General features: G+C 40.4%; 1 protein-coding gene across 7 annotated transcripts in view; it reads left to right on the top strand.

Moving 5' to 3' along the window:
* The window catches only part of LOC115205097 (LIM domain-binding protein 2), an 88,175-nt gene that overhangs the window by 8,235 nt on the left and 53,602 nt on the right, over positions 1–26,338 (top strand). For all 7 annotated transcript variants that reach the window (XM_029770728.1, XM_029770727.1, XM_029770725.1 and 4 more), the window contains exon 2: positions 13,564–13,666. In XM_029770728.1, coding sequence (XP_029626588.1) covers positions 13,564–13,666 — 103 coding nt within the window. The remainder of the gene's footprint in view (positions 1–13,563; positions 13,667–26,338) is intronic.

The raw sequence follows: 26,338 nt of genomic DNA, 5'->3' as shown, positions 1-26,338 counted from the left end.
ATATGCATTGAGCCTAAACAGCCAAATAAAATTTCTCCTCAGGAGCGAATCGTGCACGCGCCTCATTCAAAGGTCCTCTGAGCCGCCACTTACCAAAGGCGATAATGTGTTTCAGCCTGAGGCTGCCTCGTCAACCTTCAGGTATTTCCCGGGTTCTGAGAGCCTATCGGAGCCCTGGGAATTGTCACGTTACAGCTAAGATCCTTACTTTTCAATAAACAGATGCAAGACGCACGACTCCTTGTCAGACAGGGTACTTCCTGCTTGAAACCTTGTCAGGTTTTTGCCTGCCATAGGAGTTCTGTTATACTCACAGACACCATTCAAACAGTTTTAGAAAATTCAGAGTGTTTTCTATCCAAACCTGAACAATAATATGCATATTCTAGCTTCTGAGTTGGTGTAGGAGGCAGTTAAAAATGGGCACATATTTTTTCCAAAATTCTCAATACTGCCCCCTATCCCAAACAGGTTAAAGTAATGATGGGTTGTCGTTTCTCTTTGCTTATTTGAGCTGTTGGCGTATTATGGACGTGGTCTTTTACCAAATAGGGCTACCTTCTGTATACCAATCCTACCTTGTCACAACATAACTGATTGGTTCAAACGGATTAAGAAGGAAATAAATTCTACAAATGAACTTTTAACAAGGCACACCTGTTAATTGAAATGCATTCCAGGTGACTTCCGCATCAAGCTAGTTGAGAGAATGCCAAGAGTGTGCAAAGCTGTCATCAAGGCAAAGGGTGGCTACTTTGAAGAATCTCAAATATAAAATATATTTTGATTTGTTTAACACTTTTTTGGTTACTACATGATTCCATATGTGTTGTTTCACAGTTTTGATGTCTTCACTGTTATTCTACAATGTAGAAAATATTACAAAGAAAGAAAAACCGTGCAATGGGTAGGTTTGTCCAAACTTTTGACTGGTACTGTAAGTAACAATGTTGTATCATCCTATGTTGTTTCAAAACAGGAAGTAGAAAATGTGACTTTTTTAAAAGAGCAACCTGGACTCCATAAAATGAAAATAGCTGAATAGCTGTGTTGGACTTGTTATGCATCCTAAATGATGCCATATTTCCTTCATAGTGCAATACTTTTGACCCGGGCCCATAGGGGCCCATTTGATGGGCTCATTTTTTGGCGGGTTATCTTTTCAGCACAGGTATGCCATTTTCCTAGCAGTCAGTTAGATTAGTAAGTGTATGGCTGTTGAATCATGCCAACCACTATTCAATACTAGAACTATATATTGGCTTGTATAGGAAAATATCAGGCAGCCTTTTTTATCTACTACCTTTTATATTTAGGAAAGGTAAATACATATTTAGGGATGCAATACATTATGAAATATTTCACTACCAGACAAAAACCATGTTGATGGGTCTGCATTTACATTTGTTTATGGATGTGTATTTATGTTTGTTGTTGAGTTACCAAACCCCAGACACAGCAGCAAAATAAACACTGAGCATGGGAGCTGGGAATCAGCTCAAGTCTAGTTTTTACATTAAGTTGTTGTTGGCAGGCAAGTCAACTAATATGAGTCACTAATGTCCATGCCCTGTCCAGCTGATGAGAATAGTCTGGCCCAGAGAACAGCATATGCTGCAGTGTTACTTTGTGTCCCGGAAGCAATACGGAATGGTAGAGTCTTTAAACCTAATCTGTTTTAGGTTATGAAGCAGTTTTAAACAAGTAGAAGTTGTTGTGTTGTTTTTAGGTAAACGATGGCATTTTGCTGAATGAATATCAATGTTACTGTATGCATACTTTAAGGTCATTGATGGAGTAAACATTGGGTTATGCTATGTGTTGAAGGTCATATAAACTATTTATCGCCTGAAGTTATATTTTAAGTGAAGTTCAGTTTCTCAAGCGGGTTGCTGAAAATGTTAGCCTATTAAAAATGAACCTGTGAAGGTTCACCTTTTTAAATGACAATCCTCATTACACCTTATCGTACAGCAGTTATGACTCTTAATTAATACATTCTGCCCAACTGTTCAATGCTGTATATCGCCATTATAATATTGATGTTTTTCAACCCTGATATTTTCCCAGTCATCCGTTTCACGTTCAGTCATATAAAACATACTTGGATTTGAATAAATATCAACAAGCCATAGTAAGCTTACAATTTCTATTGTATCATCTTACCTTCGTCATGATCACATTTACATTTACATTTAAGTCATTTGGCAGACGCTCTTATCCAGAGCGACTTACAAATTGGATCACTTGAACCACTAACTGTAAACTGTACTGTACTAGGAATACACTATGAAAGATGACTGTAAGCTCACTAACGATTAAACCACATCACTTGACATGCCATATGTTTTCAACACACGGCACGCCATTGTCCTATTACTTTTCATTTTACTCAGCGAACCTCTTCTGACCTACCAATTAAAACAGATTTTGATTGTTGTGTGACCGTATGCGTACGGACCGTGAGGTTCGACCGCGTTGATTATGGCTACCGAACCCCGTATGAAGCCTCTACACACACTCACATGAACATACGCACACCCCTCTGCTGTGATTTAGGGGTTGTGGGGGGATCTGACACTTAAGCGGATATGCAAATGAGGTGTCGGATTACCATTCAGAGGAGGGGCCTGCTCGACCTCAGCCGCTGTAAGCACATTAGCATAAACGTTGTTAATATTCAGCAGGAGAGCGAGGGATAAAGCATAACGCTGCAAGCGAGAAGCTGAGAGAGAGAGAGACAGAGCGAGAGAGAGAGAAGGAGAGAGAAAGGGGGAAACAATAGCACTTTAATGGAGGGTGCTACGTAGATTAATATCGGCCAGCATTATCTGATGTGCTCAGGTTGAAAAGCAGTAATGGGAAGTTAAAATATTCACCTGGATTTAGCCAGTGTGCCCGAACCTTAGCTCTCCTGAGGTGGATTGTGTTTAGTTTGGTGAAATCTGATAATTTACTCTTTCATTGACTGACCTCTGGTTGACTGACTGACTGTCTATTTTGTATGTAATCAGGTGGCCTGTTCTAAAATCAACCCCTTGTCCCTAGCCCCCCTTTTCCCAACCCCTAGGCATTTGTGTAGATCTGATCGGATTGGCTACTGTATAAGCGTTAAGGCAAAAATCCACCCCTCCCAGTCTATCAGAGGGCAAATTGGGATTATTACCATATTGCTTATACTTCTCAGATCTACATGAAGAGCCCAGGAGTGGAGATATGAGTCAATGTGGAACTGAATTTTAAGTGATTGTTGTCAGTCCATTGCTTAAGGATACTGTACACTGCACTGCCCCCATCTGGGAATGACATTCCACCTTTTATCAGAGTTAGATCCCTTCATCCTCAGCCATGCAAGAGAATCACCAGTATGTGGAAAACTTACTCCGTGATTTAAGCAGTGCATAAAACAGACACAAAATCCCATCCTAGGTAGGTCCTACAGTACCTACAGGTGTTGCATCTTCATTTGACCTATATTGTCACAGAATAATTATCCTGCAGCAACAGGATTTTAACATTTAGTCCATAATGTTGGTTGAATGGTGGTTAGGCCAAAAGTAGACTACATGAAAAGTGCAATACTGTGTGTTAGTGTGGGTTTTCAGTGAAAAGAGTGATCAAATTAAGATCCTACATCTGCACCTGGCCTGAAATGGCTAAATACCACAGACAATTGTGACAGTTATTTCATTATAGACAGTGCCTATCAAACTTTCCTATCAAACAGTGCATATCAAACTTGATTTGCTCTGTTTCCAACAATTGTGCTAATCAATCAGACCTGGGTTCAAATACTATTTAAAATCTTTCAAATACTTTGGCCATTTGCTTTAGCCTGCCTGAAGTGCTAGATGGGTGGGGTTTGCCGAATTGGGACTATTCTATTGGTTCTTTAAGCCAGGCAAGCTCAAATAAGCACAGATAAAGTGTTTGCAATTATTTGAACCCAGGTCTGATGCTAATCAATTTAGTTATCATCAGATGTTGTTAGAGGATGTTCACATGTCTAACTCCAAAAAAACAACATCTTTGGCGCAAACAATGAGGTGTTGGTCCGGCCAGCAGGAAGCTTGGACAATGGTCCCACCTTTTTCCTGCCACTTTCCTTCCCACAGTTCCCATATTTCCTTCCAGGGTACAGTGTTGCACAGATAACAGATAAGACACAGGAACTTATTCCATTCACTTCCTGTTCATGTTCTTTTTTTATTTATTTTATTTATGAATTTCTGTACTTCATGATCATAGTGAATATGGACGTTTTATTATCATGGCTTGTATTGCTGATGCCACATAGCCCACAGACATAGCTGTCCCTAATTGATTCCTTCTATGTCTTTAATAAAGAAATTGTTAGTTCATTAATAATGGCATACCATTTTTTTGTGTGTGTTTTTTTAAGTGGGTAGATTAACTTTAATATTGCAGATACATTGTGGCTTCCATCAATGTAATTGTCTGCATCATTTCCAATTCCCCATATATTTTGGGGGAAATATATATACACTACCGTTCAAAAGTTTGGGGTCACTTAGAAATGTCCATGTTATTGAAAGAATGGGCCTCCGTAGGCATACAGAGGCCCATTATCAGAAACAAATAACTTTCTTCTGAAACTCGTCAGTCTATTCTTCTTCTGAGAAATGAAGGCTATTCCATGTGAGAAATTGCCAAGAAACGGAATATCTGGTACAACACATTAGCCTTTTAAAATGATAAACTTGTATTAGCAAACAAAATGTGCCATTGGAACACAGGAGTGATAGTTGCTGATAATGGGCCTCTGTACGCCTATGTAGATATTCCATAAAAAATCTGCCGTTTCCAGCTATAATAGTCATTTACAACATTAACAATGTCTGCACTGTATTTCTGATCAATTTGATGTTATTTTAATGGACAAAAAATGTACTATTCTTTCAAAAACAAGGACCCCAAGCTTTTGAACGGTAGTATATATATATATATATATATATATATATATATATGTATATTTAAACTATTTTGTACATTGTAGAATAATAGTGAAGACATTGAAACTATGAAATAACACATATGGAATCATATAGTAACCAAAAAAGTGTTCAACAAATCAAAATATATTTTAGATTTGAGATTCTTCAAAGTAGCCACCCTTTGCCTTGATGACAGCTTTGCTCATATTATTAAAAAACAAGTCGCTAGGTGTAGGCAAGGCCATAAGCAAATAGGTCAACTGGGATATGACTAAAGAGTTAATCACTGAGATTTTTCCACAAATAGACAGATATTAAATATCTTATTAAATATATTTTTCCTTTCCATGGTAGCAAGAACTTGTTTATTTTTGCTAACTTTCTATAAAAATGTATTGTAATGAGATTATTTATTTATTTTGGGATATGAATACCGAGTATGTCCACTGTCAGACCATTTTATTGGCAAACTACACGGTAAATGTAAAAGTTCAAACATTTTGTGATCCAATATATATATTACACTTCTCATAATTTGGTTGTAATCCAGAGAGGTTAGAAAAATTATCTAGATCCTCTATGAGGCCGTGGAGGGTTCAAAATCATGGATTTAAAAGAAAACACGAATCATCACCGTACAATGACACCTTTGTTTTCAAGCCCTGTATTTCTAGCCCCTTGATATTATTGTTGGATCTGATTTTAATAGCTAACATTTTGATGGCCATAATAAATAGATATGCCGATAGTAGACAACCTTGTTTTACTCCTCTTTACAGTTTAATCCTTTCTGAGAAGAAGCCATTGTACATAACTTTAACCCATTTTATAACAGTTTCTCCAAAATGTAAATATTCCAGGCATTTATATATACATTCCAGTTGTACTTAATCAAAAGCCTTTTCAAAGTCAGCTATGAATACCAGGCCTGTTTTACCAGATTTTCCATAGTGTTCTATTGTTTCTAGTACTTGTCTTATATTATATCCAATGTATCATCCATGTAAAAAACCTGTCTGGTTTGTATGAATAATATCTGACAATACCTTTTTAATTCTATGTGCTATGCTTTTAGCTAGAATTTTTGTATACATTTTTGAATTTTAGCTAATGGCATACAATTGTATAATGCTAATTATTCTCTCTGACATATTAGATGAGTAGGTGATAAATACCGGTAACAATTATGTCAAATGGCCATATAATGTACAGGTGCTATAATTCTCAAAATGTCAGAAAACCTCATTGTTGACTATTCCCACCAGAAACATAGAAAAGACTTCAGAAGACAGGTTACAGCTGGAGTTAAATGTATTGGCATAACAACTATGCTCGTCTTCACTGATGAAAAAAATGTACTCTGGTTTCAGGAAATTAGCTGATGAACTATACACTATACCAACGATACCAAAATACTCACAAAGCGTTATGAGTAAAACTGGCATTGAGTTTGATGAGGCAAACAGCTGCGTGTTTATTGGTCCAATTAGTGGATGCTGTTGTGTTGTCTAGGACCCACTGGTGCATCGTGGGTAGTGGCCATGTGAAGGCAGTAGCTTTTCAAGGACACAGCTTTTCTTGTTCACCTCCACTCATTTGCATAATGCAAGGATGGTATCCCTAATGTTTACTTACTGCTTTGTACCACAGTAAACAGCTTTAGAAAAATATATCAGCATTGCTAGCATTGCATACTGAATTTAATGTACTTAAATTGTGCATTATAATGCATAGTTTGAATAGTGTGTATCTCTTCACACCTACACTCATATACACTTTACATACAGTATGTACCCTACCTTGAAAACCTCTCTATGCGTCATGACTGTGTCTTTCAGACACTTAAGCCATTATGCTTCGTAACCCCAGGGCCTTCTACAGTATAATTCTCATTGTCAAAGATGCAGGGTCTGATCCATTCACTATTTGAATGGGATTGCAGAGGTTGTTAATTCACCAAGGTTAGGCCCCAGACACACCCACTCTCTAGGAAGCCACTCTCGTGCAATAGACCAGCGGAAAAAGGAGAAAATACCCCGTAACTAAAGCATGCTGGGAATATTATTGCGTCAGATTGAAATGTTTTGACATTGTGCTTCACTTCATGGAGTGCTGTAAGTGTGCGTGTGTGTGTGTGCTAATTTCTGTGTTACTGTTAGTGAGTGTGTGTATGCGCTCATTATGTGTTTGTGACTTTGTGTGTACAGGACTGTGTGTGTGTGCATCATCTATTTATAAGTGTGTGTGAATAGGAGCCTCAGGTCTACTGTTATTTACAGACAATCCTCACTATGGTGTCCCACTAATCTTTTAGCTATCCCATAAATCCATGCCCGCCTGGCCCGCTGTGATGTGACACACACACACACACACACACACACACACACACACACACACACACACACACACACACACACAGACACGCACAGGCACACAGACACACAGACACACACACACGCGCACACACACACAAACGCACCCCCCACCACCACACACTACCACACACTACCACACACACACTACCCCCCACCACACAGACACACACACACCTTCTTGCCCTTTGTGCTGTTGTCTGTGAACAATAATTTTTGTACCATGTTTTGTGCTGCTAACATGTTGTGTTGCTACCATGCTGTGTTGTCATGTGTTGCTGCCTTGCCATGTTGTTGTCTTAGGTCTCTCGTTATGTAGTGTTATGGTGTCTCTCTTGTCGTGATGTGTGTTTTGTCATATATTTATATTTTATTTTTTTATCCCAGCCCCTGTCCCCGCAGGAGGCCTTTTGCCTTTTGGTAGGCCGTCATTGTAAATAAGAATTTGTTCTTAACTGACTTGCCTAGTTAATTAAGGAAATTAAATAAACACACACACACACACTCCAATTGAGAAATTTGATAAATCCCTCTAGACGGGAACTATCTGTTCAAATCAATAGGGCTTCAGTGGCAGGTGTCAGGGAGGATAACCTGCTGTGTTAGTTCACCTGAGGTCCCTGCAGCTTGCCACTGATCTGTGGTGGTTGATACCAGCTAGCATAGCACCGCTGGCTTGTCAGCTAGTCAGGAAGTCAGGTACCGTAAATGAAAGCATGACACGAGTGTGTGGAGAGTTTCCCCTCCTGTCCAGCGATGCATGGAGGTGGAGAAGGAGGAAGCTGGTCTGGACAGCTGTTGCATGGGATAGATTTAGATGAGATGTTAAAGAGAAAGAGGGAAGTGTGGCAGAGTTGTCAAGTACTGATTGTTTTATGTAAATTTGGTTCGGGTGGCAGCTGGCCTAGCCTAGATAGCCTAGCAGTTAAGGGATTGGGTCATTAAGTGAAAGGTTGCTGGTTCGTATCCCTTAGCTGACTAGGTGAAAAATCTGTCGATGTGCCCTTAAGCAAGGAACCCTAATTGCTCCTGTAAGTCGCTCTGGATAAGAGTGTCTGCTAAAATGTAAATATAAATGTTTTATTTGCATACAGGCAGCTGACCTGACTGGGTAGTGTATCTATCTAACATAAATGAGAACTACAATATAGAGTAAAACACAGTCTATGTATTATACCAATACACACAAGGATTGCAATTGAATATATCTTCAGGAAAAATGATTCTATTGGTTCCAATTCAACATTTTCATAACAAAAAGGCATATATGTTGCTTTGGAGGCCTTTGCGCCCCACCTGGAAATCAAACTAGGGGAAACACTGCCATGCACATACAGTACAGTACTTACTGTGATGTAAGCATCAGTCGAATGAATCAAAGATAGACCACTGTTCTGTATCTCCTTCTCAACTCTGCTCTTTCGTGAAACAGAGGCCCTGTTTGTATGGTTAAATGCCAGAGCAAAATGTCAATGGACCTCCTGAATGGAGCATATTGAGTCGAAACTGACTCACAAACATAGAAATCCTTTCTGTAAAGTAGCAGGAGCTTAAGTAAGAGGATGTTGAAGGGATGTTTCCACTAGTAATCCCACAAGTTTATATGGAATAGGACATCTGACATGTATTAAATCCACTCACCTGTTATTTGACAAAAGGAAAAAGTTATGAAGACAGACTAAGTAATGCCTTTCATCCACACACTACAGGAAAACATAATTGTCTATGGGTTCTACTCCTACCTCATTTTACTACTAACAAAATATTTACCTTCTACAGTTGAAGTCGGAAGTTTACATACACTTACACGAAACCCAAACCGGCTGCGCGCGTGCGCCATCGTGCGCTTTCGTGCATAAATGTATTTTGTCCCCCTACACCAATCACGATCATGACACGCAGGTTAAAATATCAAAACAAACTCTGAACCAATTAAATTAATTTGGGGACAGGTCGAAAAACATTAAACATGTATGGCAATTTAGCTAGTTAGCTTGCACTTGCTAGCTAATTTGTCCTATTTAGCTAGCTTGCTGTTGCTAGCTAATTTGTCCTGGGATATAAACATTGAGTTGTTATTTTACCTGAAATGCACAAGGTCCTCTACTCCGACAATTAATCCACACATAAAACGGTCAACCGAATCTTTTCTATTCATCTCTCCTCCTTCCAAGCTTTTTCATCTTTGAACTTATATGGTGATTGGCATCTACACTTTCATAGTATTAACACGACAACCGGCAAAACGTTTCGTCTTTCATTCACCCACGTGGGTATAACCAATGAGGAGATTCCTAAATGTATTTTGCAACGCTCGCGTCGCGTAGTCAGGGTATTAGGTTGGAGTCATTAAAACTCATTTTTCAACCACTCCACAAATGTATTGCTAACAAACTATAGTTTTGGCAAGTCAGTTAAAAAAAACAAGCACACATAAATCTTAAAAGCCATACATGCACATGAATAAAATCATCAAGATGGCTAGACAAGATCGAACACAGTATGGCAGTCAAGAGGACCAGAGGACATTTCTTCAAAAAGTATGATCTTTTTCCCCATGTGGAGTCGCAAACCGTTGTGTGGCTTTTGTATGGCGGTTTTGGAGCAGTGGCTTCTTCCTTGCTGAGCGGCCTTTCAGGTTATGTCGATATAGGATTCGTATTACTGTGAATTATTGTCACGGTTGTCGTATGGATTGGACCAAAACGCAGCGGGAATATGTATACTCATCTTCTTTTTATTTTGAAGAAGGAGAAACAACTAAATACGTATACAAAAAAGTACAGAACGAAACAGTCCTGTCAGGTGCAACAAACACTAAACAAGGAACAACTACCCACAAATCCCATAGAAAAACACCCCTCTTAAATAGGACCTTCAATTAGAAGCAACGAGGAGCAGCTGCTTCGAATTGAAGGTCCACGCAATAAACATCACATAGAAATAGATATACTAGAACTAACATAGAAATAGACTAACAAAGAACATAGCCCAACAAACCCCGAAACACTCTAAACACCCCTCTTAAATATGAACATAGCCCAACAAACCCCGAAACACTCTAAACAAACACCCCCTGCCACGTCCTGACCAAACTACAATAACAAATAACCCCTTATACTGGTCAGGACGTGACAATTATAAGTGAAATAATCTGTCTGTAAACAATTGTTGGAAAAATACTTGTGTCATGCACAAAGTAGATGTCCTATCTGACTTGCCAAAACTATAGTTTGTTAACAATACATTTGTGGAGTGGTTGAAAAACGGGTTTTAATGACTCCAACCTAACTGTATGTAAACTTCCGACTTCAACTGTATATGGAAATGTGATACAATGTTTAGCCATTTACAACACGAAAACCATAAATGTTGTTGAATGGCAATAAAGTTCAAGTTAAATCAGCCGACAATACTGGAAGTGTTATTGAATGGAGAAGCTTGTAGTGGAGAGATAGAGATGGAAAGCTAGGGAGGGAGCGAGACAGAATGAGAGAGAGAGGAAGTGAAGACAGAGAGAGGGAGAGAAGGTGAATGAATGAAAGAGAGAGAGAGGAGGAAAGAGAGGAAGGGAAAGAGTGCCTTGTTGACCCTTGGCTTTACTGTCACTCCCTGGAGGCCCCTCACAGGACAGGATTATCTGCTGAGGTCATTCAGCCTGGTGAGTGTGACTGATCAGAATGTCTCTCTCACACACACACATGCATGTACTCATGCACTTACACACACACATAAAAATACAAGAAAAGAAATGCACAACGATATAGACAGCCATGCAGATAAACACTTATCCATGCAATATCTCTCTGTCTCTGTCTCTCTCTCTCTCGCGCTCTCTCACATACACACATTCCTCACACATGCACACACACTTCTCAACCAGCTCATCCAGTGCTGTCCCAGTGGAGGTCTCATCAGTCGCGTGTGTGACCATTGTTGTTGATTTTCCGCTAGGGAAACGCTGCTGCACTAAGACATCCATGTCCCAGAAAATGTTCGCTTCTCCCCCCATCCCACCACCATACCACCCTGCCCACTGAGCAAAAACTGGTTGAATCAACGTTGTTTTCACGTCATTTCAACAGAAAAAAAGCAATGCGATGACATCGAATCAACCTAAATGTTTTTGTTGATTTCATGTTGAATTCAGGTTAGTTGACAACCAAACCAAATGTAAATCAAAACTAGATGTTGAACTGACGTCTGTGCCCAGTGGGTGTCCTCCTGTCCCCTGGCAGAGTCCATCCACTGCCAGTTGCCTGGTACTAGCCCAGTTACACACAACGCAGAGACTCCTGTTGAGTTAATAATCGCTGCTAACAGTCCCAGTTCATGACTCATTGAGCTTTTGATGTGTGCTGATAAAATGCAATGATGGTGCAGCAGTGGGGGTATCTGGGTCAAAATTAAGAAACACAGTTTGTTTGCTCTAAATTTGGGCGGCAGTGGTGCAAATATGTGACCGTGCGGAAATTGTACATTACATTTTAGTTACACTGTTTATAAACACTACATATTTATAAACTGCATTCTTGACATAGCTCACTCTAATAATGTGTAAATATTTGTATGAACATAACAAGATTCAACAACTGAGACATAAACTGAACAAGTTCCACAGACATGTGACGAACAGAAATGGAATAATGTGTCCCTGAACAAGGGGGGGGGGTCAAAATCAAAAGTAACAGTCAGTATCTGCTGTGGCCTTAAGTATTAAGTACTGCAGTGCATCTCCTCCTCATGGACTGCACCAGATTTGCCAGTTCTTGCTGTGAGATGTTACGACACTCTTCCACCAAGGCACCTGCAAGTTCCCGGACATTTCTGGGGGGAATGGCCTTAACCCTCACGCTCCGATCCAACAGGTCCCAGACGATCAGCTGTCCGTCCTGTCTCCCTGTAGCGCTGTCTTAGGCGTCTCACAGTACGGACATTGAAATGTATTGCCCTGGCCACATCTGCAGTCCTCATGCCTCCTTGCAGCATGCCTAAGGCACATTCACACAGATGAGCAGGGACCCTGGGCATCTTTCTTTTGGTGTTTTTCAGAGTCAGTAGAAAGGCCTCTTTAGTGTGCTAAGTTTTCATAACTGTGACCTTAATTGCCTACCGTCTTTAAGCTGTTAGTGTCTTAACGACCGTTCCACAGGTGCATGTTCATGAATTGTTTATGGTTCATTGAACAAGCATGGGAAACAGTGTTTAAACCCTTTACAATGAAGATCTGTGAAGTTATTTGGATTTTTACGAATTATCTTTGAAAGACAGGGTCCTGAAAAAAGACCCTGAGTTAAGTTGGAAACCACACTTCTAGTATGGTTTTGTGTCAATATCCAATGACAATGTCGTGCCAGGATCAACTTAGGGTGTGTTGCTTACAACATTTTTAACACCTCCGATACAGCGTAAACATTCTCAATGAACTAGCAGTGCAGTTTACCTCAATCGGCAATTGATTCCAGCTCTTAAAGTACCTTATCATAGGCTTATCACTAGTCTCTAACCCAGGGATTTTGATGATATTTCACCAGCGAATGCTCTCTTCCCAGGTCATGAGCACATATTGATTCACCTCCTAAATGAACTGCAGGTGGTCTAGTCCCTTCCCTCCTCCACTCGCTTCCCACTTAGCACTCCTTATACCACAGACACACACACACAAACACACACACACACACCTAGCCCCAGACCTGCAGATATGAAGCACATTAAGTCCCTTGGGGTCAGCACTTTTTGGACTTGACACTAAGCGATGTTGACATGGATAATTGTAAACATCTGGGAGGGTCTAGCGGTCCCTCGGGGGAGGGGACGAATGAAAGCCTCTCGGTCTGTCATAACATGTCGGGTGAAATCAACATCACTTGTCAAACTGGGGTTGTCCCCGGTTAAGGTACATTATCTGGTAAATGGCAGTGTCATGTTCCCCAGAGTGGCAGGTGAAAGGGTGCAACATTTAGCCTGTTAGTATTTCCAAATTGATTTCAATATCATGATGTTGTATACAGTAGCGGATGTCCTGGGTCGATGCGTGACATATGTTGGGTTGTCGGATGTGAAAATTGACGTTTTTGTACTTATCATGGAGCAATGAGATTGTGGGAATGCGTAAATAGTCTGCAACCTGTTGTTTTGATCAAATATGTTCTGTGCAACAATGGAAATGATATGATCATATTAGAAGTATTTGAAGGATTGATCAACTTTCTTCTCACTCTCTCTCTCTCATTCAGGAGAATGACAGTCTGTGGTGGGATGCGTTTGCCACGGAGTTCTTTGAGGAGGACGCCACACTGACCCTCTCCTTCTGCCTGGAGGATGGACCAAAGAGATACAGTAAGACTACACTACCCACAATTCACCTGGTTTACCAAGCTGTCCTCTGTTTTAGTAGCTCACGGCCGACCTGAGGGGTATCCTACTAGATCTACTCAGAGTTTTCCAAAGCTAACCAGCTTCAGTTAGCTTCACATTCCAGCTCAGACTTCATTCATACTATGACAGTGGTTGTTAAAATTGCATTATCATCCCCTTTATTTGAGGAAGAAGACTGATTAAATATACATACATATACTGTATATGTTTAAAAATGGTTGTGTTCAAACATGGTGAAATTGTAAAATAACTATCACATTATTTAGTAATGAAGGCACAGTAAAACTTCGGCACAAATGAAAATGGGGCACAGACCAGCCCGTGGATTGATGTTTCAACATTGTCTCAATGAAGAGTTCGGTGTTCGACTAGCCATGCGGTAGAGTCAGCGGCAGGCACACGAGCAATATCCACCTTCGTAGTACGGATGAAGCCTGAGCTGGAATGTGAAGCTAACTGAAGCTGGTTAGCTTTAGAAAACCCTGAGTAGATCTAGCTGGCTTTGTAGAATGTCCCTCAGGTTAGTTCTGAAGGATTTGCTGCCATAGAAATGTACCAGGCTAAAAGGTGAGCCACATTCGTTTGACTGGTTATCCCGAGTTGAACTCAGGTGTTGACCAAAGTTACCTCTCTAACTCCTCAAACCTGATGCAACAGATACCCCCCTGCTGTAATGCCTTTTTCTGGCGTGACCTTACACTTTAGACCTACCCTTAACTTCAATTTAAACTCCAAATTATCCAGCCACAAGAAATTAAATAAGGATTGATCGTACCTGTTCAATTGTTAGTCTGTGTAATAATCCAAATGAATGTTTTCCACAGAAGGAAAACGTAGGCCTTAGAAAGTACGCCTTCCAAACTTGCAGTAGAAGCTATAGTCCACAGAGGAAATGTACTGCATCTTGACAATCAATACAATATCCCTTAAACAAGTCATTCAGAATGTTCTCACTTGGAGTTGAGAAAACTAGGCTTTTAAACTATAAACAGTTTCCTAGTTACAAGATACAAACATTTCTGATCACCGATTCGGGGAGGGGATGCTGATCCTAGATCTGTTCCTAGGGAAAACGTCTCTAGGGAGCGACCGGGGCAGAGCACACAGCCTATACACATCTCAATGAACCATGGAACGTTGTGGGTTACAAAGTGCAAATATGTTTCGTTTAATTCTGGACTAATCTTGTTTTTAGACAAACAATACAATACAATACACCAACACAGGTGGACACGTTTCAATAAACAGAATTTAAAATACAATACAATACAAAACAAACCCGATTAATTCAACCATTTCTAAAAGGACTTAAAAAGGTTAACCTGTACCCGCTTCAGAAATGTGTTTGAGTAACCGCATGCTTTTGACATCATCACTAGAGTATTGTCAACATTGGTACTCTACGTAGAAATACAGTTTATGACACACAAATTCACAGACATGTTGCATTTACAGTAGATCATGCCGTATATCACGTGGGTGGTTGCTAGTGGGGTTTGCAGTATTGTCATTTATGCTCATCTACATAGCCTGCCTTTTGATAGCATCAGCTCATTGACTATCAGACAGGCATAGATATCGGTATGTATGTTTACTGTTGGTTTGAAATATGTTGCCGTGTACAAATACATGTGTGTAATTCAACCTAGAGATTGTGTGTGTGTATGTGCATGGGTGCATGCGCATGTATATGTGTGTGCACAGCCTTTTTCTTTTCAAATAGAAAAATAGAAAATCCCCTCAGTGTAGAGACGGTAACCTGGTTCCCTCGGGAACGGACAGCTAAACGCCATGACGATGATGACTCACCGCCAGTCAGAGTCATTCTAATTTCAGGTTTTCAGACTGACACACAGTGCCTTCAGAAAGTATTCATACCCCTTGACTTATTCCACATTTTGTTTTGTTACAGCCTGAATTCAAAATACATTACATTTATTTTTTTCTCAACTATCAACACCCAATACCTTGGGTGACAGTGAAAACGTTATTTTAGAAGTTGTTGCAAATTTATTGAAAATGAAGTTCAGAACTATCACATTTACATAAGTATTCACACCCCTGAGTCAATACTTTGTAAAAGCACCTTTGGCAGCTATTACAGCTGTGAGTCTTTCTGGGTAAGTCTCTAAAAGCTTTCCACAACTGGATTGTGCAACATTTGTCCATTATTCTTTTCAAAATCCTTCAAGCTCTGTCAGGACCTGAAAATGGTTGTCTAGAAATGATCAACAACCAATTTTTGTTGATCATTTCTAGACAACAATTTTCAGGTCTTGCCATAGATTTTCAAGTAGATTTAACTCAAAACTGTAACTGTCTTCTTGGCAAGCAACTCCAGTGTATATTTGCCCTTGTGTTTTAGGTTATTGTCTTGCTGAAAGGTAAATTCATCTCCCAGTGTTTGCTAGAAAGCAGACTGAAGCAGGTTTTCCTGTAGGATTTTGCTTGTGCTAGGCTCCATTCCATTTATTTTTTATCCTGAAAAACTCCCCAGCCTTTAACGATTACAAGCATACACATAACATGATGCAGCCACCACTATGCTTGAAAATATGGAGAGCGTTACTCAGTGATGTATCGGATTTGCCCCAAACATAACACTTTGTATTCAGGACAAAAAGTTAATTGTTTTGCCAATTTCTTTGCAGTATTACTTTAATGCCTTGTTACAAATAGGATGCATGTTTTTGAATATTTTAATTCTGTACAGACTTCCTTCTTTTCACTCTGTCAATTTGGTTAGTATTGTGGAGTAACTACAATGTTGTTGATCCATCCTCAGTTTTCTCCTATCACAGCTATTGAACTCTGTAACTGTTTTAAAGTCACCATTGGCTTCATTCTGAAATCCCTGAGCAGCTTCCTTAATCTCTGGTAACCGAGTTAGGAAGGATGCTTGTGTCTTTGTAGTGACTGGGTGTATTGATACACCATCCAAAGTGCAATTAATAACTTCCCTAGCCTTCCCTGTAGCTCAGTTGGTAGAGCATGGTTTTCGCAACGCATTGTGTTTGCAACGCCAGGGATGTGGGTTCGATTCCCCTGGGGGTCCAGCACAGGAAAAAAAAAAATGAAATGAAATGTATGCATTCACTACTGTAAGTTGCTCTGGATAAGAGTGTCTGCTAAATGACTAAAATGTAAAAAATGTAACTTCACCATGCGCAAAGGGATATTCAATGTCTGATTTTTTATTTTTACCCATCTACCAATAGGTGTCCTTCTTTGCGAGGCACTGGAACACCTCCCTGGTCTTTGTGGTTGAATCTGCGTTTGAAATTCACTGCTCGACTGAGGGACCATACAGATAATTGCCCCGTCGTCCCGTGTGGCTCAGTTGGTAGAGCATGGCATTTGCAACGCCATGGTTGTGGGTTCAATTCCCATGGGGGACCAGTATGGGGGGAAAAAGAAAATAAATAAGTACATTTAAGTTGCTCTGGATAAGAGTGTCTGCTAAATGACATAAATGTATGTGTGGGGTACAGATATACTGTAAGGTATTCCTTTAAAAACTATTATTACACACAGAGTGAGTCCATGCAACTTATTATGTGACTTGTTAAGCACATTTTTACTCCTGAACTTATTTAGGCTTGCCATAACCAAGATCTTGAATACTTATTGACTCTAGACATTTCATGTTTTGATTTGAAATTAATTTGTTAGAATTCTGAAAATTATTATTTCACTTATCGGGTATTATCTGTAGGCCAGTGACAAAACAATCTAAATGTAATCAATTTTAAAGTCAGGCTGTAACACAACAAAATGTGGAAAAAGGCCTTACTTTCTGAAGGCACTGTACACACACACACACACACACACACACACACACACACACACACACACACACACACACACACACACACACACACACACACACATTAACAACTACTTGCCGTTTTCAAGGAATTGTTGACCCAAAAGGGCCCCGCTTTAAGTTATGTGCAGCTTATAAAGGCTTCATAAAGCCTTCAATAAGCCTTCAGAAACACTACATAAATGTGTCGCAAATCATAATGTCATGCTTTTTAAAGGGTTCATAAATGTGGCATAACTGTGTGATATATCCACCAATGTAAAATGTGACATAACCCACTAGGTCAAATATGACAGAAAAAGGGTAGCATAATCACCTCTTAATTTAAGGCTTTATAAATTATATTAAATTGAGGCTTCACAAAGCATTTATAACCTTGTCATGCATCTTGGTAGAGCATTGCCATCCCAGGAAAGTAGGCACGATTCCCTGGACCAACCTTACTTAAAAATGTATGCATGCATGACTCTAAGATGCATTGGATAAAAGTGTCTGCTAAATTGTGTACACGGAGTGCACAAAACATTAGGAACACCTTCCTAATATTGAGTTGCACCCCCTTTTGCCCTCAGAACAGTCTCAATTTGTCGGGGCATGGCCTCTACAAGGTGTCGAAAGAGTTCCACAGGGATGCTGGCCCATGTTAACTCTAATTGTTCCCACAGTTGTGTCAAGTTGGCTGGATGTCCTTTGGGTGGTGGACCATTCTTGATACACACATGAAACTGTTGAGCGTGAAAAACCCAGCAGCATTGCAGTTCTTGACACACTCAAACTGGTGCGCCTGGCACCTACTACCATACCCTGTTCAAAGGCACTTCAATCTTTTGTCTTGCCCATTCACCCTCTGAATGGCACACATACAAAATCCATGTCTCAATTGTCTCAAGGCTTAAAAATCCTCCTTTAACCTGTCAACCTCCTCTTCAACTACATTGATTCAAATGGACTAAATAAGGGATCATAGCTTTCACCTGGATTCACCTGGTCAGTCTGTTATGGAAAGAGTGTTCCTAATGTTTCAACACTCTGTGTATGTTATATTATATGACTCTAAAACATTTCTAGGATGGCCCAACCTCTTTCCCTCTTGGGTGCATAGTCAATATTGGACATGACCTCAACTTCCCCCCAAATGCTGTGCTGCAGGATGACACAGTCGAAAGTGCAGTCATGCAGAGCAAAATGCGTTGGTAGCAGTGGCGACCCGTCATTCATGGCAGGTAAAGGGGAAAAAAAGATTTTGCATGTTATTTTGGCAATAATGCGTATCACATATCAGTTTGTAAACAATGTAAAAAAAATAAATAATCTAAATTAAAATAATAATTTAGTGAATGAAGCCTCCATACAAACATGGTCTCTTTTTTGTTTTCTTGAGTAAGGCATCTCCAAAATGAAGGTGTTCAGCCTAGCTCAGTGCTTTCTGTGGTGGTGGGGCAGCCAGTGGAAAATACGGAGCACAGGGGTTGGTAATGTTCTCTCGTTGCGCCGTGATCGGCTAAGTGTTCTGTCACTCATGGGGACACTACGTCACTGCCAAATCTAAGGGTATGGCTAGAAAATTCAAGCCCCTTGGGTGGTGCCATAGAGTTACATTAGAAGTGCCCATCCTAGGAGATTCAAGGTCATTGGACACAGATAAAATTAGGTCAAATCACATTATATGTACAGTAGCTATGATTGGACTGATCATGTCAACTTTCAAGCTTTCAAAATATTAGCTAGCAGTCATCATCATGAATCAAGTCGACAATCTACTCGCAAATCCTTTTAAATCCTTGTCATATAAAGAGAAATAATAAAGAGAAATTATAAATAAAATGCATCAGTGCTCATCGGCCATTGGACATAAACATTACACAACAAGTTGGAAATTGCAAATTCAACACTGAGTGGTTTGGAAGGAATCAGTGGCTAACTGCAAAGCATTGCAAAGCAATCACTAGCCTGCTATTCAGTGGAGTGGGTGTGTGGTCCCAATTTTGGCTTTAAGGGTCTCTTTTCCAAGCTTAAAGTGATAAACATTCAACATTGGCCATGCTGTCAATCCAGCATGATTTCTGCCGTACTCAAAAAAAACTGTTAACTCGGAGCTGAGAAATTTGACTTCAGTGAGTTCAAGACAACTAGGAAGTCTGGAAAAAACGAGCTCCGACTGGCAAAATACCTTTTGAACGGTCATCCAACTTGGAATTGTAAGTCGGGAACTCGGACCTCTTTCTAGAACTACGACATGAAGATCACTGACGTCATCATGATTCGACCTTGTTTTTTCCCAGTAAGATTTACATGCTAAAATCGCCACTGCAAGGGTGTCTGACTTTCAAGTAAGTACAGCGTTATGCGATATAGATTCTTTATGGATGTGTTATGAATGACCGAAGGTGTCTCACAAACTAAGTATTAAACGACACTACATAAAGTGTCAATAAATAGGTTATTAACGTTCTGCTGATTTATAAAGGACAGCCACAAAGTCATAATTAAGTCTAAACCCTGCCTATCTCCAAAATGTCTCTTCTTAAAATTAGATTTTAAACTTAACCCTAACTAATGAAGGGAAAGTTTGATGCGTTGGTCCACTAGACCTTCTGCACATTTGGGCGGAAGTGTTTGGGAATGAGATTCGGTGTAATGTGACCAACATGACTTCACTTTAGAGTGTGTGCCGTCCTTCAGCACAACGTTTCACCCTTTATAAAGCACATGTTTATATCACATATAACATAAGTGGGTTATGTCACTTTTAAATGTACACTTTATTTAACTAGGCAAGTCTGATCAAGTCATTTGACATTGGTGATTATGTCACACAGTTATGCCACATTTATGAACCCTTTATAATGCATGACATACGGTTATCAATGCTTTGTAACACATTTATGTAGTGCTTATGAAGGCATTAGGAAGGCTTTAGGAAGCCTTTATAAGCTTCACTTCAATTAAAGTGGGACCAATAAAGGTTATACCTATTTGGTTTTAATATCATCACCTTTTGAAGAGCATAGCCAGAACTAAATATTTCAGATTACTCCACATTTAGCTCTATCATCTGAGTTATACAGCAGGTAACTGCATGCTTTTCAAGATCAGTAGACATCAACTGATCATGTAATTTCAGATACGTGAGGGTAGTCTATTCCAGATCCATGTGTCATTTAGCTTGCTTCATCAGATATTAGGCATTTGGAAAGAGCTTGACATTGGCAAGTCCTCTTCCTGATAAAATGGTCAGTCGGACTATTGTCCTCACCTCTATAGATGGCAAGCAAATCAAACAATATTTGAATATAGCCATCTAGTTTATCCCCTGAAAGTTGGCTTGTTAACTAGCCATATTGACGAGACCTATTAGCTAGCTAGCCAATTTGACGTGGTCCATCAATCAACGTAACCTATCATGTCTGTCAGCAGCAAGCGTGATTAAACACTCTGAAAAACAATGTTGAAAAGAGGATAATGTTAGCCAACTTCGCTAGGTAGGCCTACGTTGGTTGGAGAAAAAAGTACATTAGGTCTAGCCAACTGTACAAAGTTTCTACTGGTAGCTTGCAAAGTAAACATTATCAGCTAACAGTAGATCGGCAAATGTACCCTTCTGCTGCTTGACAGGCAGAGCCCACAAAGGATGGGAAGTTGACCTAAACCACTCATACTTGTCAATTATAGTTCACTTTTATTTTAAATCACTCAAATATCCAATTAATGGTGGCCAATATTGAGCGAGAGAGAGGCTACCCTCACGTATCTGAAATGACATGATCAATTGATGTTTACTGATCATGAAATAACTCTGAGGATAGAGCTAAATGTGCGCATGGAATAATCAGAACTGTGTAGTTGTGACTATGCTCTGCAAGAGGTGATGATATTGCAACCAAAATAGTTCAAATTTATTTAACAATCCCTTGAAAACGGCAAGCAGTTGTCAATGGGTTTAGAGGAGCTGTGGGTCTCCTTGCCCCCCAGCAGACAAATTGAACGCTCTGCAACTTATTGTGACGTTTTATTGATAACAACCTATTGTGAAAGTGTACACTAAACCAGTGCATGTAGATATATGATGTGTCTTATGGTAAAATAATGTATTGGCGTTGTGACTGGTTAACTGCATTACACTGAAATACTTAGTGTGTTTCATGCCACACTGACTGAACCATCATTCATGCAAGACTGCTTAACGCATTAGTACGCCTTACTAATGCATAACAGTTGCTTTATAAATATGTTGGTAAGGTGTAATTGATATGTAGTTCAACAAGTAGCTCCCATGGTTGATGGCTGTCTATTATTCCCATGTTGGACTACAATGCCCATCATCACCTGAACTGGACTGTATAAACGGCACGCACTTTCAACTCTATCCAATCTCAGCCTCAAGCATTCTCTCAAAACACAGAAATTGTTGAGTTTGATCTCCTGGTAATAACAGTAATCAGTAGTTACTGTATGATGAGTGAGTGAGCGGTCTTCAGCTTGAGGCCTATTTTCCCATGAAAGCTATCAGAAAATAAAGAAACCACGTTTTGTCATTTCTGTTCGGTGTGAGACGAGCACATTATGTTGAATTTGATTTCGGCACAAAAATGGGTTTGAATTTGATTTATTGCAAATGAAGGACAGGCCTGAGACAAATTGTTTGTATAGCGTTCCTAGGCAAGTTAGATTGGCCTGTTGTTGAATGCAGTATTGAACCTATAGCCTATACTGCTTAAAATACGGGTGCTTCTATATAGCATTGGTGGTTCTATACAGCGTTTCTTCTAGCATGTATTTTATCATTATGCCGTAGGTTTTTAAGGGAAGAAAATGTTTTTGAGATGGACATGTCTCTCTCTCCCTTCTATCTCGCCCTATGACTTGCTCTCTCTCTCTCTCTCTCTCTCCCAGCTCGCTCTACTTTCTCTCTTGCTCTCTCTCAGTTTTTCTCTCGCCCTCTGCCTCTTTCTCGTCTCGTCTCCTCTCCCTGCCCATCCCCCCACCATTTGTTTTTTTCCTCTCTCTCGTTCTCATTCCAGCTTCCACCCTCAAAGAATAGACTTTTTCATACCTGGCTACTGATCTAGTTTATTAAGCTTCCTTTAGTGTTTTTTGCATAGATTGTCAGAATTATGACATTGGACACTGATTACAAGTGAATTGCTAGTTATAACATGTTCCTAATAAGCATTATGTATAAGGATCATAAAAGGATTGTATAATCATGTAAGGATAATGTACATATACAGCATGAAGATTGCTTGGATCAATGGTATTATAGATATTCGTTTGTGCAAATGTTACAGAATGCAGCTTTACCACAGTATCCTTTTCATAGTTTAGTAGATGCCTTGGTTGGTTTTCTTTGTTGCCATACAGAGTATATTTTCAGTAAACTTCCTGAATTGGTGCTCCCTTCCCATGACCTAAAAATCACCCAAAATTATCTTAGACTCTTGCAATATATAGGACGTGATGAAAGTTCAACAACATGATGCAATCTCACGGCAATCACTAAAAAAAAGTATTTTTTTTACATCGGATCGCGGTAAAATCTCACTGTAAGCAGCTCGGAAAGAGATTTCTTTTTTTAGGCGTAAGAAAAAAACCACGTCATCACCTGACTTTGCAGTGGCTCGTTACCACGCATTCCATCATATTGTACAATCCAAATTAGAATAGCCTACAGATAACTGTTATAATGCATGGTGGTGGCATCGTAACCTGTCATTATCCTGTCATAACAGGACGTACCCGTGTGGTAACAGACACTGTGTGCCGTCAGAGGGAAGAATCCTCTGATGCCACAGCGAAGGAAGAGGAGAGATTGCGTTATTACACGGGTGTGGGGTGGCGATGAGGGGTTGGGGGGTTGATTTTGATATGGGGTGGGGGGGGGCGATAAACATGGTTTTGGTGGGAGCTGTGTGAAGGGGTGTAAGGGTGTTGATGCTGATGTCGGGGGGTATCTGAGTAGGAGATGGACAGGGGGATCGGTAGGGGGAGAAGGGATGTGGAGCAGAGTGATTGACAGGTGGGCTGATGTGGCCTTGGCTCAGCTGCAGAGCGAAGATGCCCGGTCCGTTTGATTGACAGCCCGCGCAGGCCTGGGAACCACGGCGACGACGGATCAGGCACAGGAGGCAAAGCGACAGAGAGAGCGAGAAAATGATAGAGGGAGAAAGAGAAGCAGTAGGTGTGTGTGTTTGTGTGTGCATGTGTGTGCTTGTGCGTGTCTGTCTGTCGGTGTATGAGACAGATAAATGAATCCTTTGGATGAAGAGTTGCAGTAGGAGTAAGGGGAGGGAGAGTAGCGAGAGAAAGAGAGCGAAAATACCACTATCAACTGCTTTGGCAGCATGATTCCACCCTGAACAGCCATGTCAGTGAAACATATTAGAATTGATTTGAATTCAATTGAGAGTGTAGGTGTGTGGGAGTATGACAGTATATCATGCGTCACAGATTGTATTGGTGAGTAAGAGAAAATGTCTGTTGAAAAAATGTGGAGTAAATAGAAGTTTCTACTACAAACTGATTCAGGCACAAGGTCTGGATTGGGTAAACTGATCCTAGATCTGTGGTTAGGGTCAACATTATGTGTACTGCTAATTTGTGCAATTGACATATTTCACTTCAACGCAGGACTCAGACAATGATGCAGACACCGCTCAACACATAGCAGCAGATTGAGGTCTGTTTCGGTCTGTTCAGCTTGGGGAGTGGTCCATAGCTTTTCAGCCAGGTTGTCATGATCAGATCACGGTGGGAACCATTGAGCACAGGGCAACAGGAAAAGGGGGAGACCTATCCGAGGGCACCAGCTGTCATAAAGGATGGCCAAGTCTCTTATCTTCATGCTTTCTCACCACTTTCTGTGCCCCGTACAAAAACAATCCAGGCTTCCCTTCCCAGTTGGGAAACAATAGCTTTCGCAAACAGCAGGCCCCTCCCTCTCCTCCTCTATCGCATTGCCTCTGCAAAGCAATTGTGTTTGCTGGTTTTAGAGCTGCTTCCTCCTTTGGCTTGGCTGTCTCTCTCTCTCCTCTGTGTGTGTGTGTGTGTGTGTGTGTGTGTGTGTGTGTGTGTGTGTGTGTGTGTGTGCGCACGTGCATGTGGTTAGTGTATTTGTGTGTGTGTGTGTGTGTGTGTTTGTGTGTGTGTGTATGTGTGCGTGCGTGTGTGTGTGTGTGGTTGGTTGGTGTATTTGTGTGTGTGTGTGTGTGTGTATGTGTGTGTGCGTGTGTGTGTGTGTGTGTGTATGTGTGTGTGTGTGCGTGTATGTGTGCGTGTGTGTGTGTGTGTGTGTGTGTGTGTGTGTGTGTGTGTGTGTGTGTGTGTGTGTGTGTGGGGGGGTGAATATATATTGAATATTCTAAATTGAAAATGTTATATTAGATTTGTATTGGCTGGTAACTCAAACACAGTGCTATTACATGTCAACAGCATTTTCATGGTAAATACAGTGCCTTCATATCCTCAAGCCAGAGTTTATTACAACAATTCTGTATTTTGCATATCAAAAAGACTCTAATACGTAATTTGACATAAATCAAAAGTCTTGTTCACAAAGTACTTTGTTAAGCATATTGTATTTGTTTTCTTCCATTTGTGAAATCAGGTTGCAATTGAAATGACAAACATGCAAGTCATGAAAAAATGAACTTTTAAATTCTGAACCGTCTAGAAAAGTCAACAAGCCTCGCGCTGCGAAAGGGGAGAGAGGATTCAATATTATCAACAATAAAAAAGATTATCATCTCCACAGGGGAAAATATAAGAAACCCACCTGGATTACATACACAGAATAATTACATACATACGAACACACACACACGCGCGCACACACACACGCGCGCGCACACACACACACACACACACAAATACACTAACCACATGCATGCGCGCACACACACACACAAATACACTAACCACATGCACGCGCACACACACACACACACACACACGCACACACACACACACTGGGACATGCATAAATGCTTTCTCACTCACTCACTCACTCACCCACACACACACACACACACACACACACACACACACACACACACACACACACACACACACACACACACACACACACACACACACACACACACAGACACACTCTTTCATACATAAATCCATATCTTTATAGATAACACATATGGGTCAAGACACATCAACCAGTGCTAAAATCAGTGGATCAGCTCTGCATTAGACTCCTCTGCCCCGCTCTCAGCCTATGAAAGGCCTCACTTAAGGTATAAAAATTTTATGTGCCGCTTTTTCATCTTACTCACTCACACACTCTATTTGACTGGGCCCATTCCACTCCCGTTGTCTGTCTTTGACTCCCAGCGTGGCCAAATCAATGGTAATGACCGGTACTCTGTGCTCTCTGCATGGCCTCTGATAATCCAGGCTGGATCTGAAACATGCTCTGATAGCATCTCGCCCAGTCCCGCTGGGCTTACAATCACCTACCTGGGGCGAATCCCCACTGTCCTGAGAGTAACACCAGAGGAAAGCCACGCAGGAGAATTGGAGTTGTTTAAAGAAAGACAGCTGGATGGCAAGATGCTGCTTGTGTGTATAAGTGAGACTCACTCACACACCACTTGTGTGTTTGTGTGTGTGTGTGTGTGTGTGTTTGTGTGTGTATGTGGCTAATACTCAGAGACTCAGTAGTGTTTGAATTGATCGTTTAGCAGAACGTAGCAAGGTATTCCTTTGAGGAAATTGAACTGAACTGATTGCTGTGATGAACAGAATATTTATTAAATAATACTGTATGTAATAGTAATCTTTAATGATTTGGATGAACT

Source organism: Salmo trutta, chromosome 13 (genome assembly GCF_901001165.1).
Source record: "Salmo trutta chromosome 13, fSalTru1.1, whole genome shotgun sequence".
NCBI lineage: Eukaryota > Metazoa > Chordata > Actinopteri > Salmoniformes > Salmonidae > Salmo > Salmo trutta.
The sequence above is the reverse complement of the archived record's forward strand: the minus strand, read 5'-3'. Positions and strand labels throughout refer to the sequence as shown.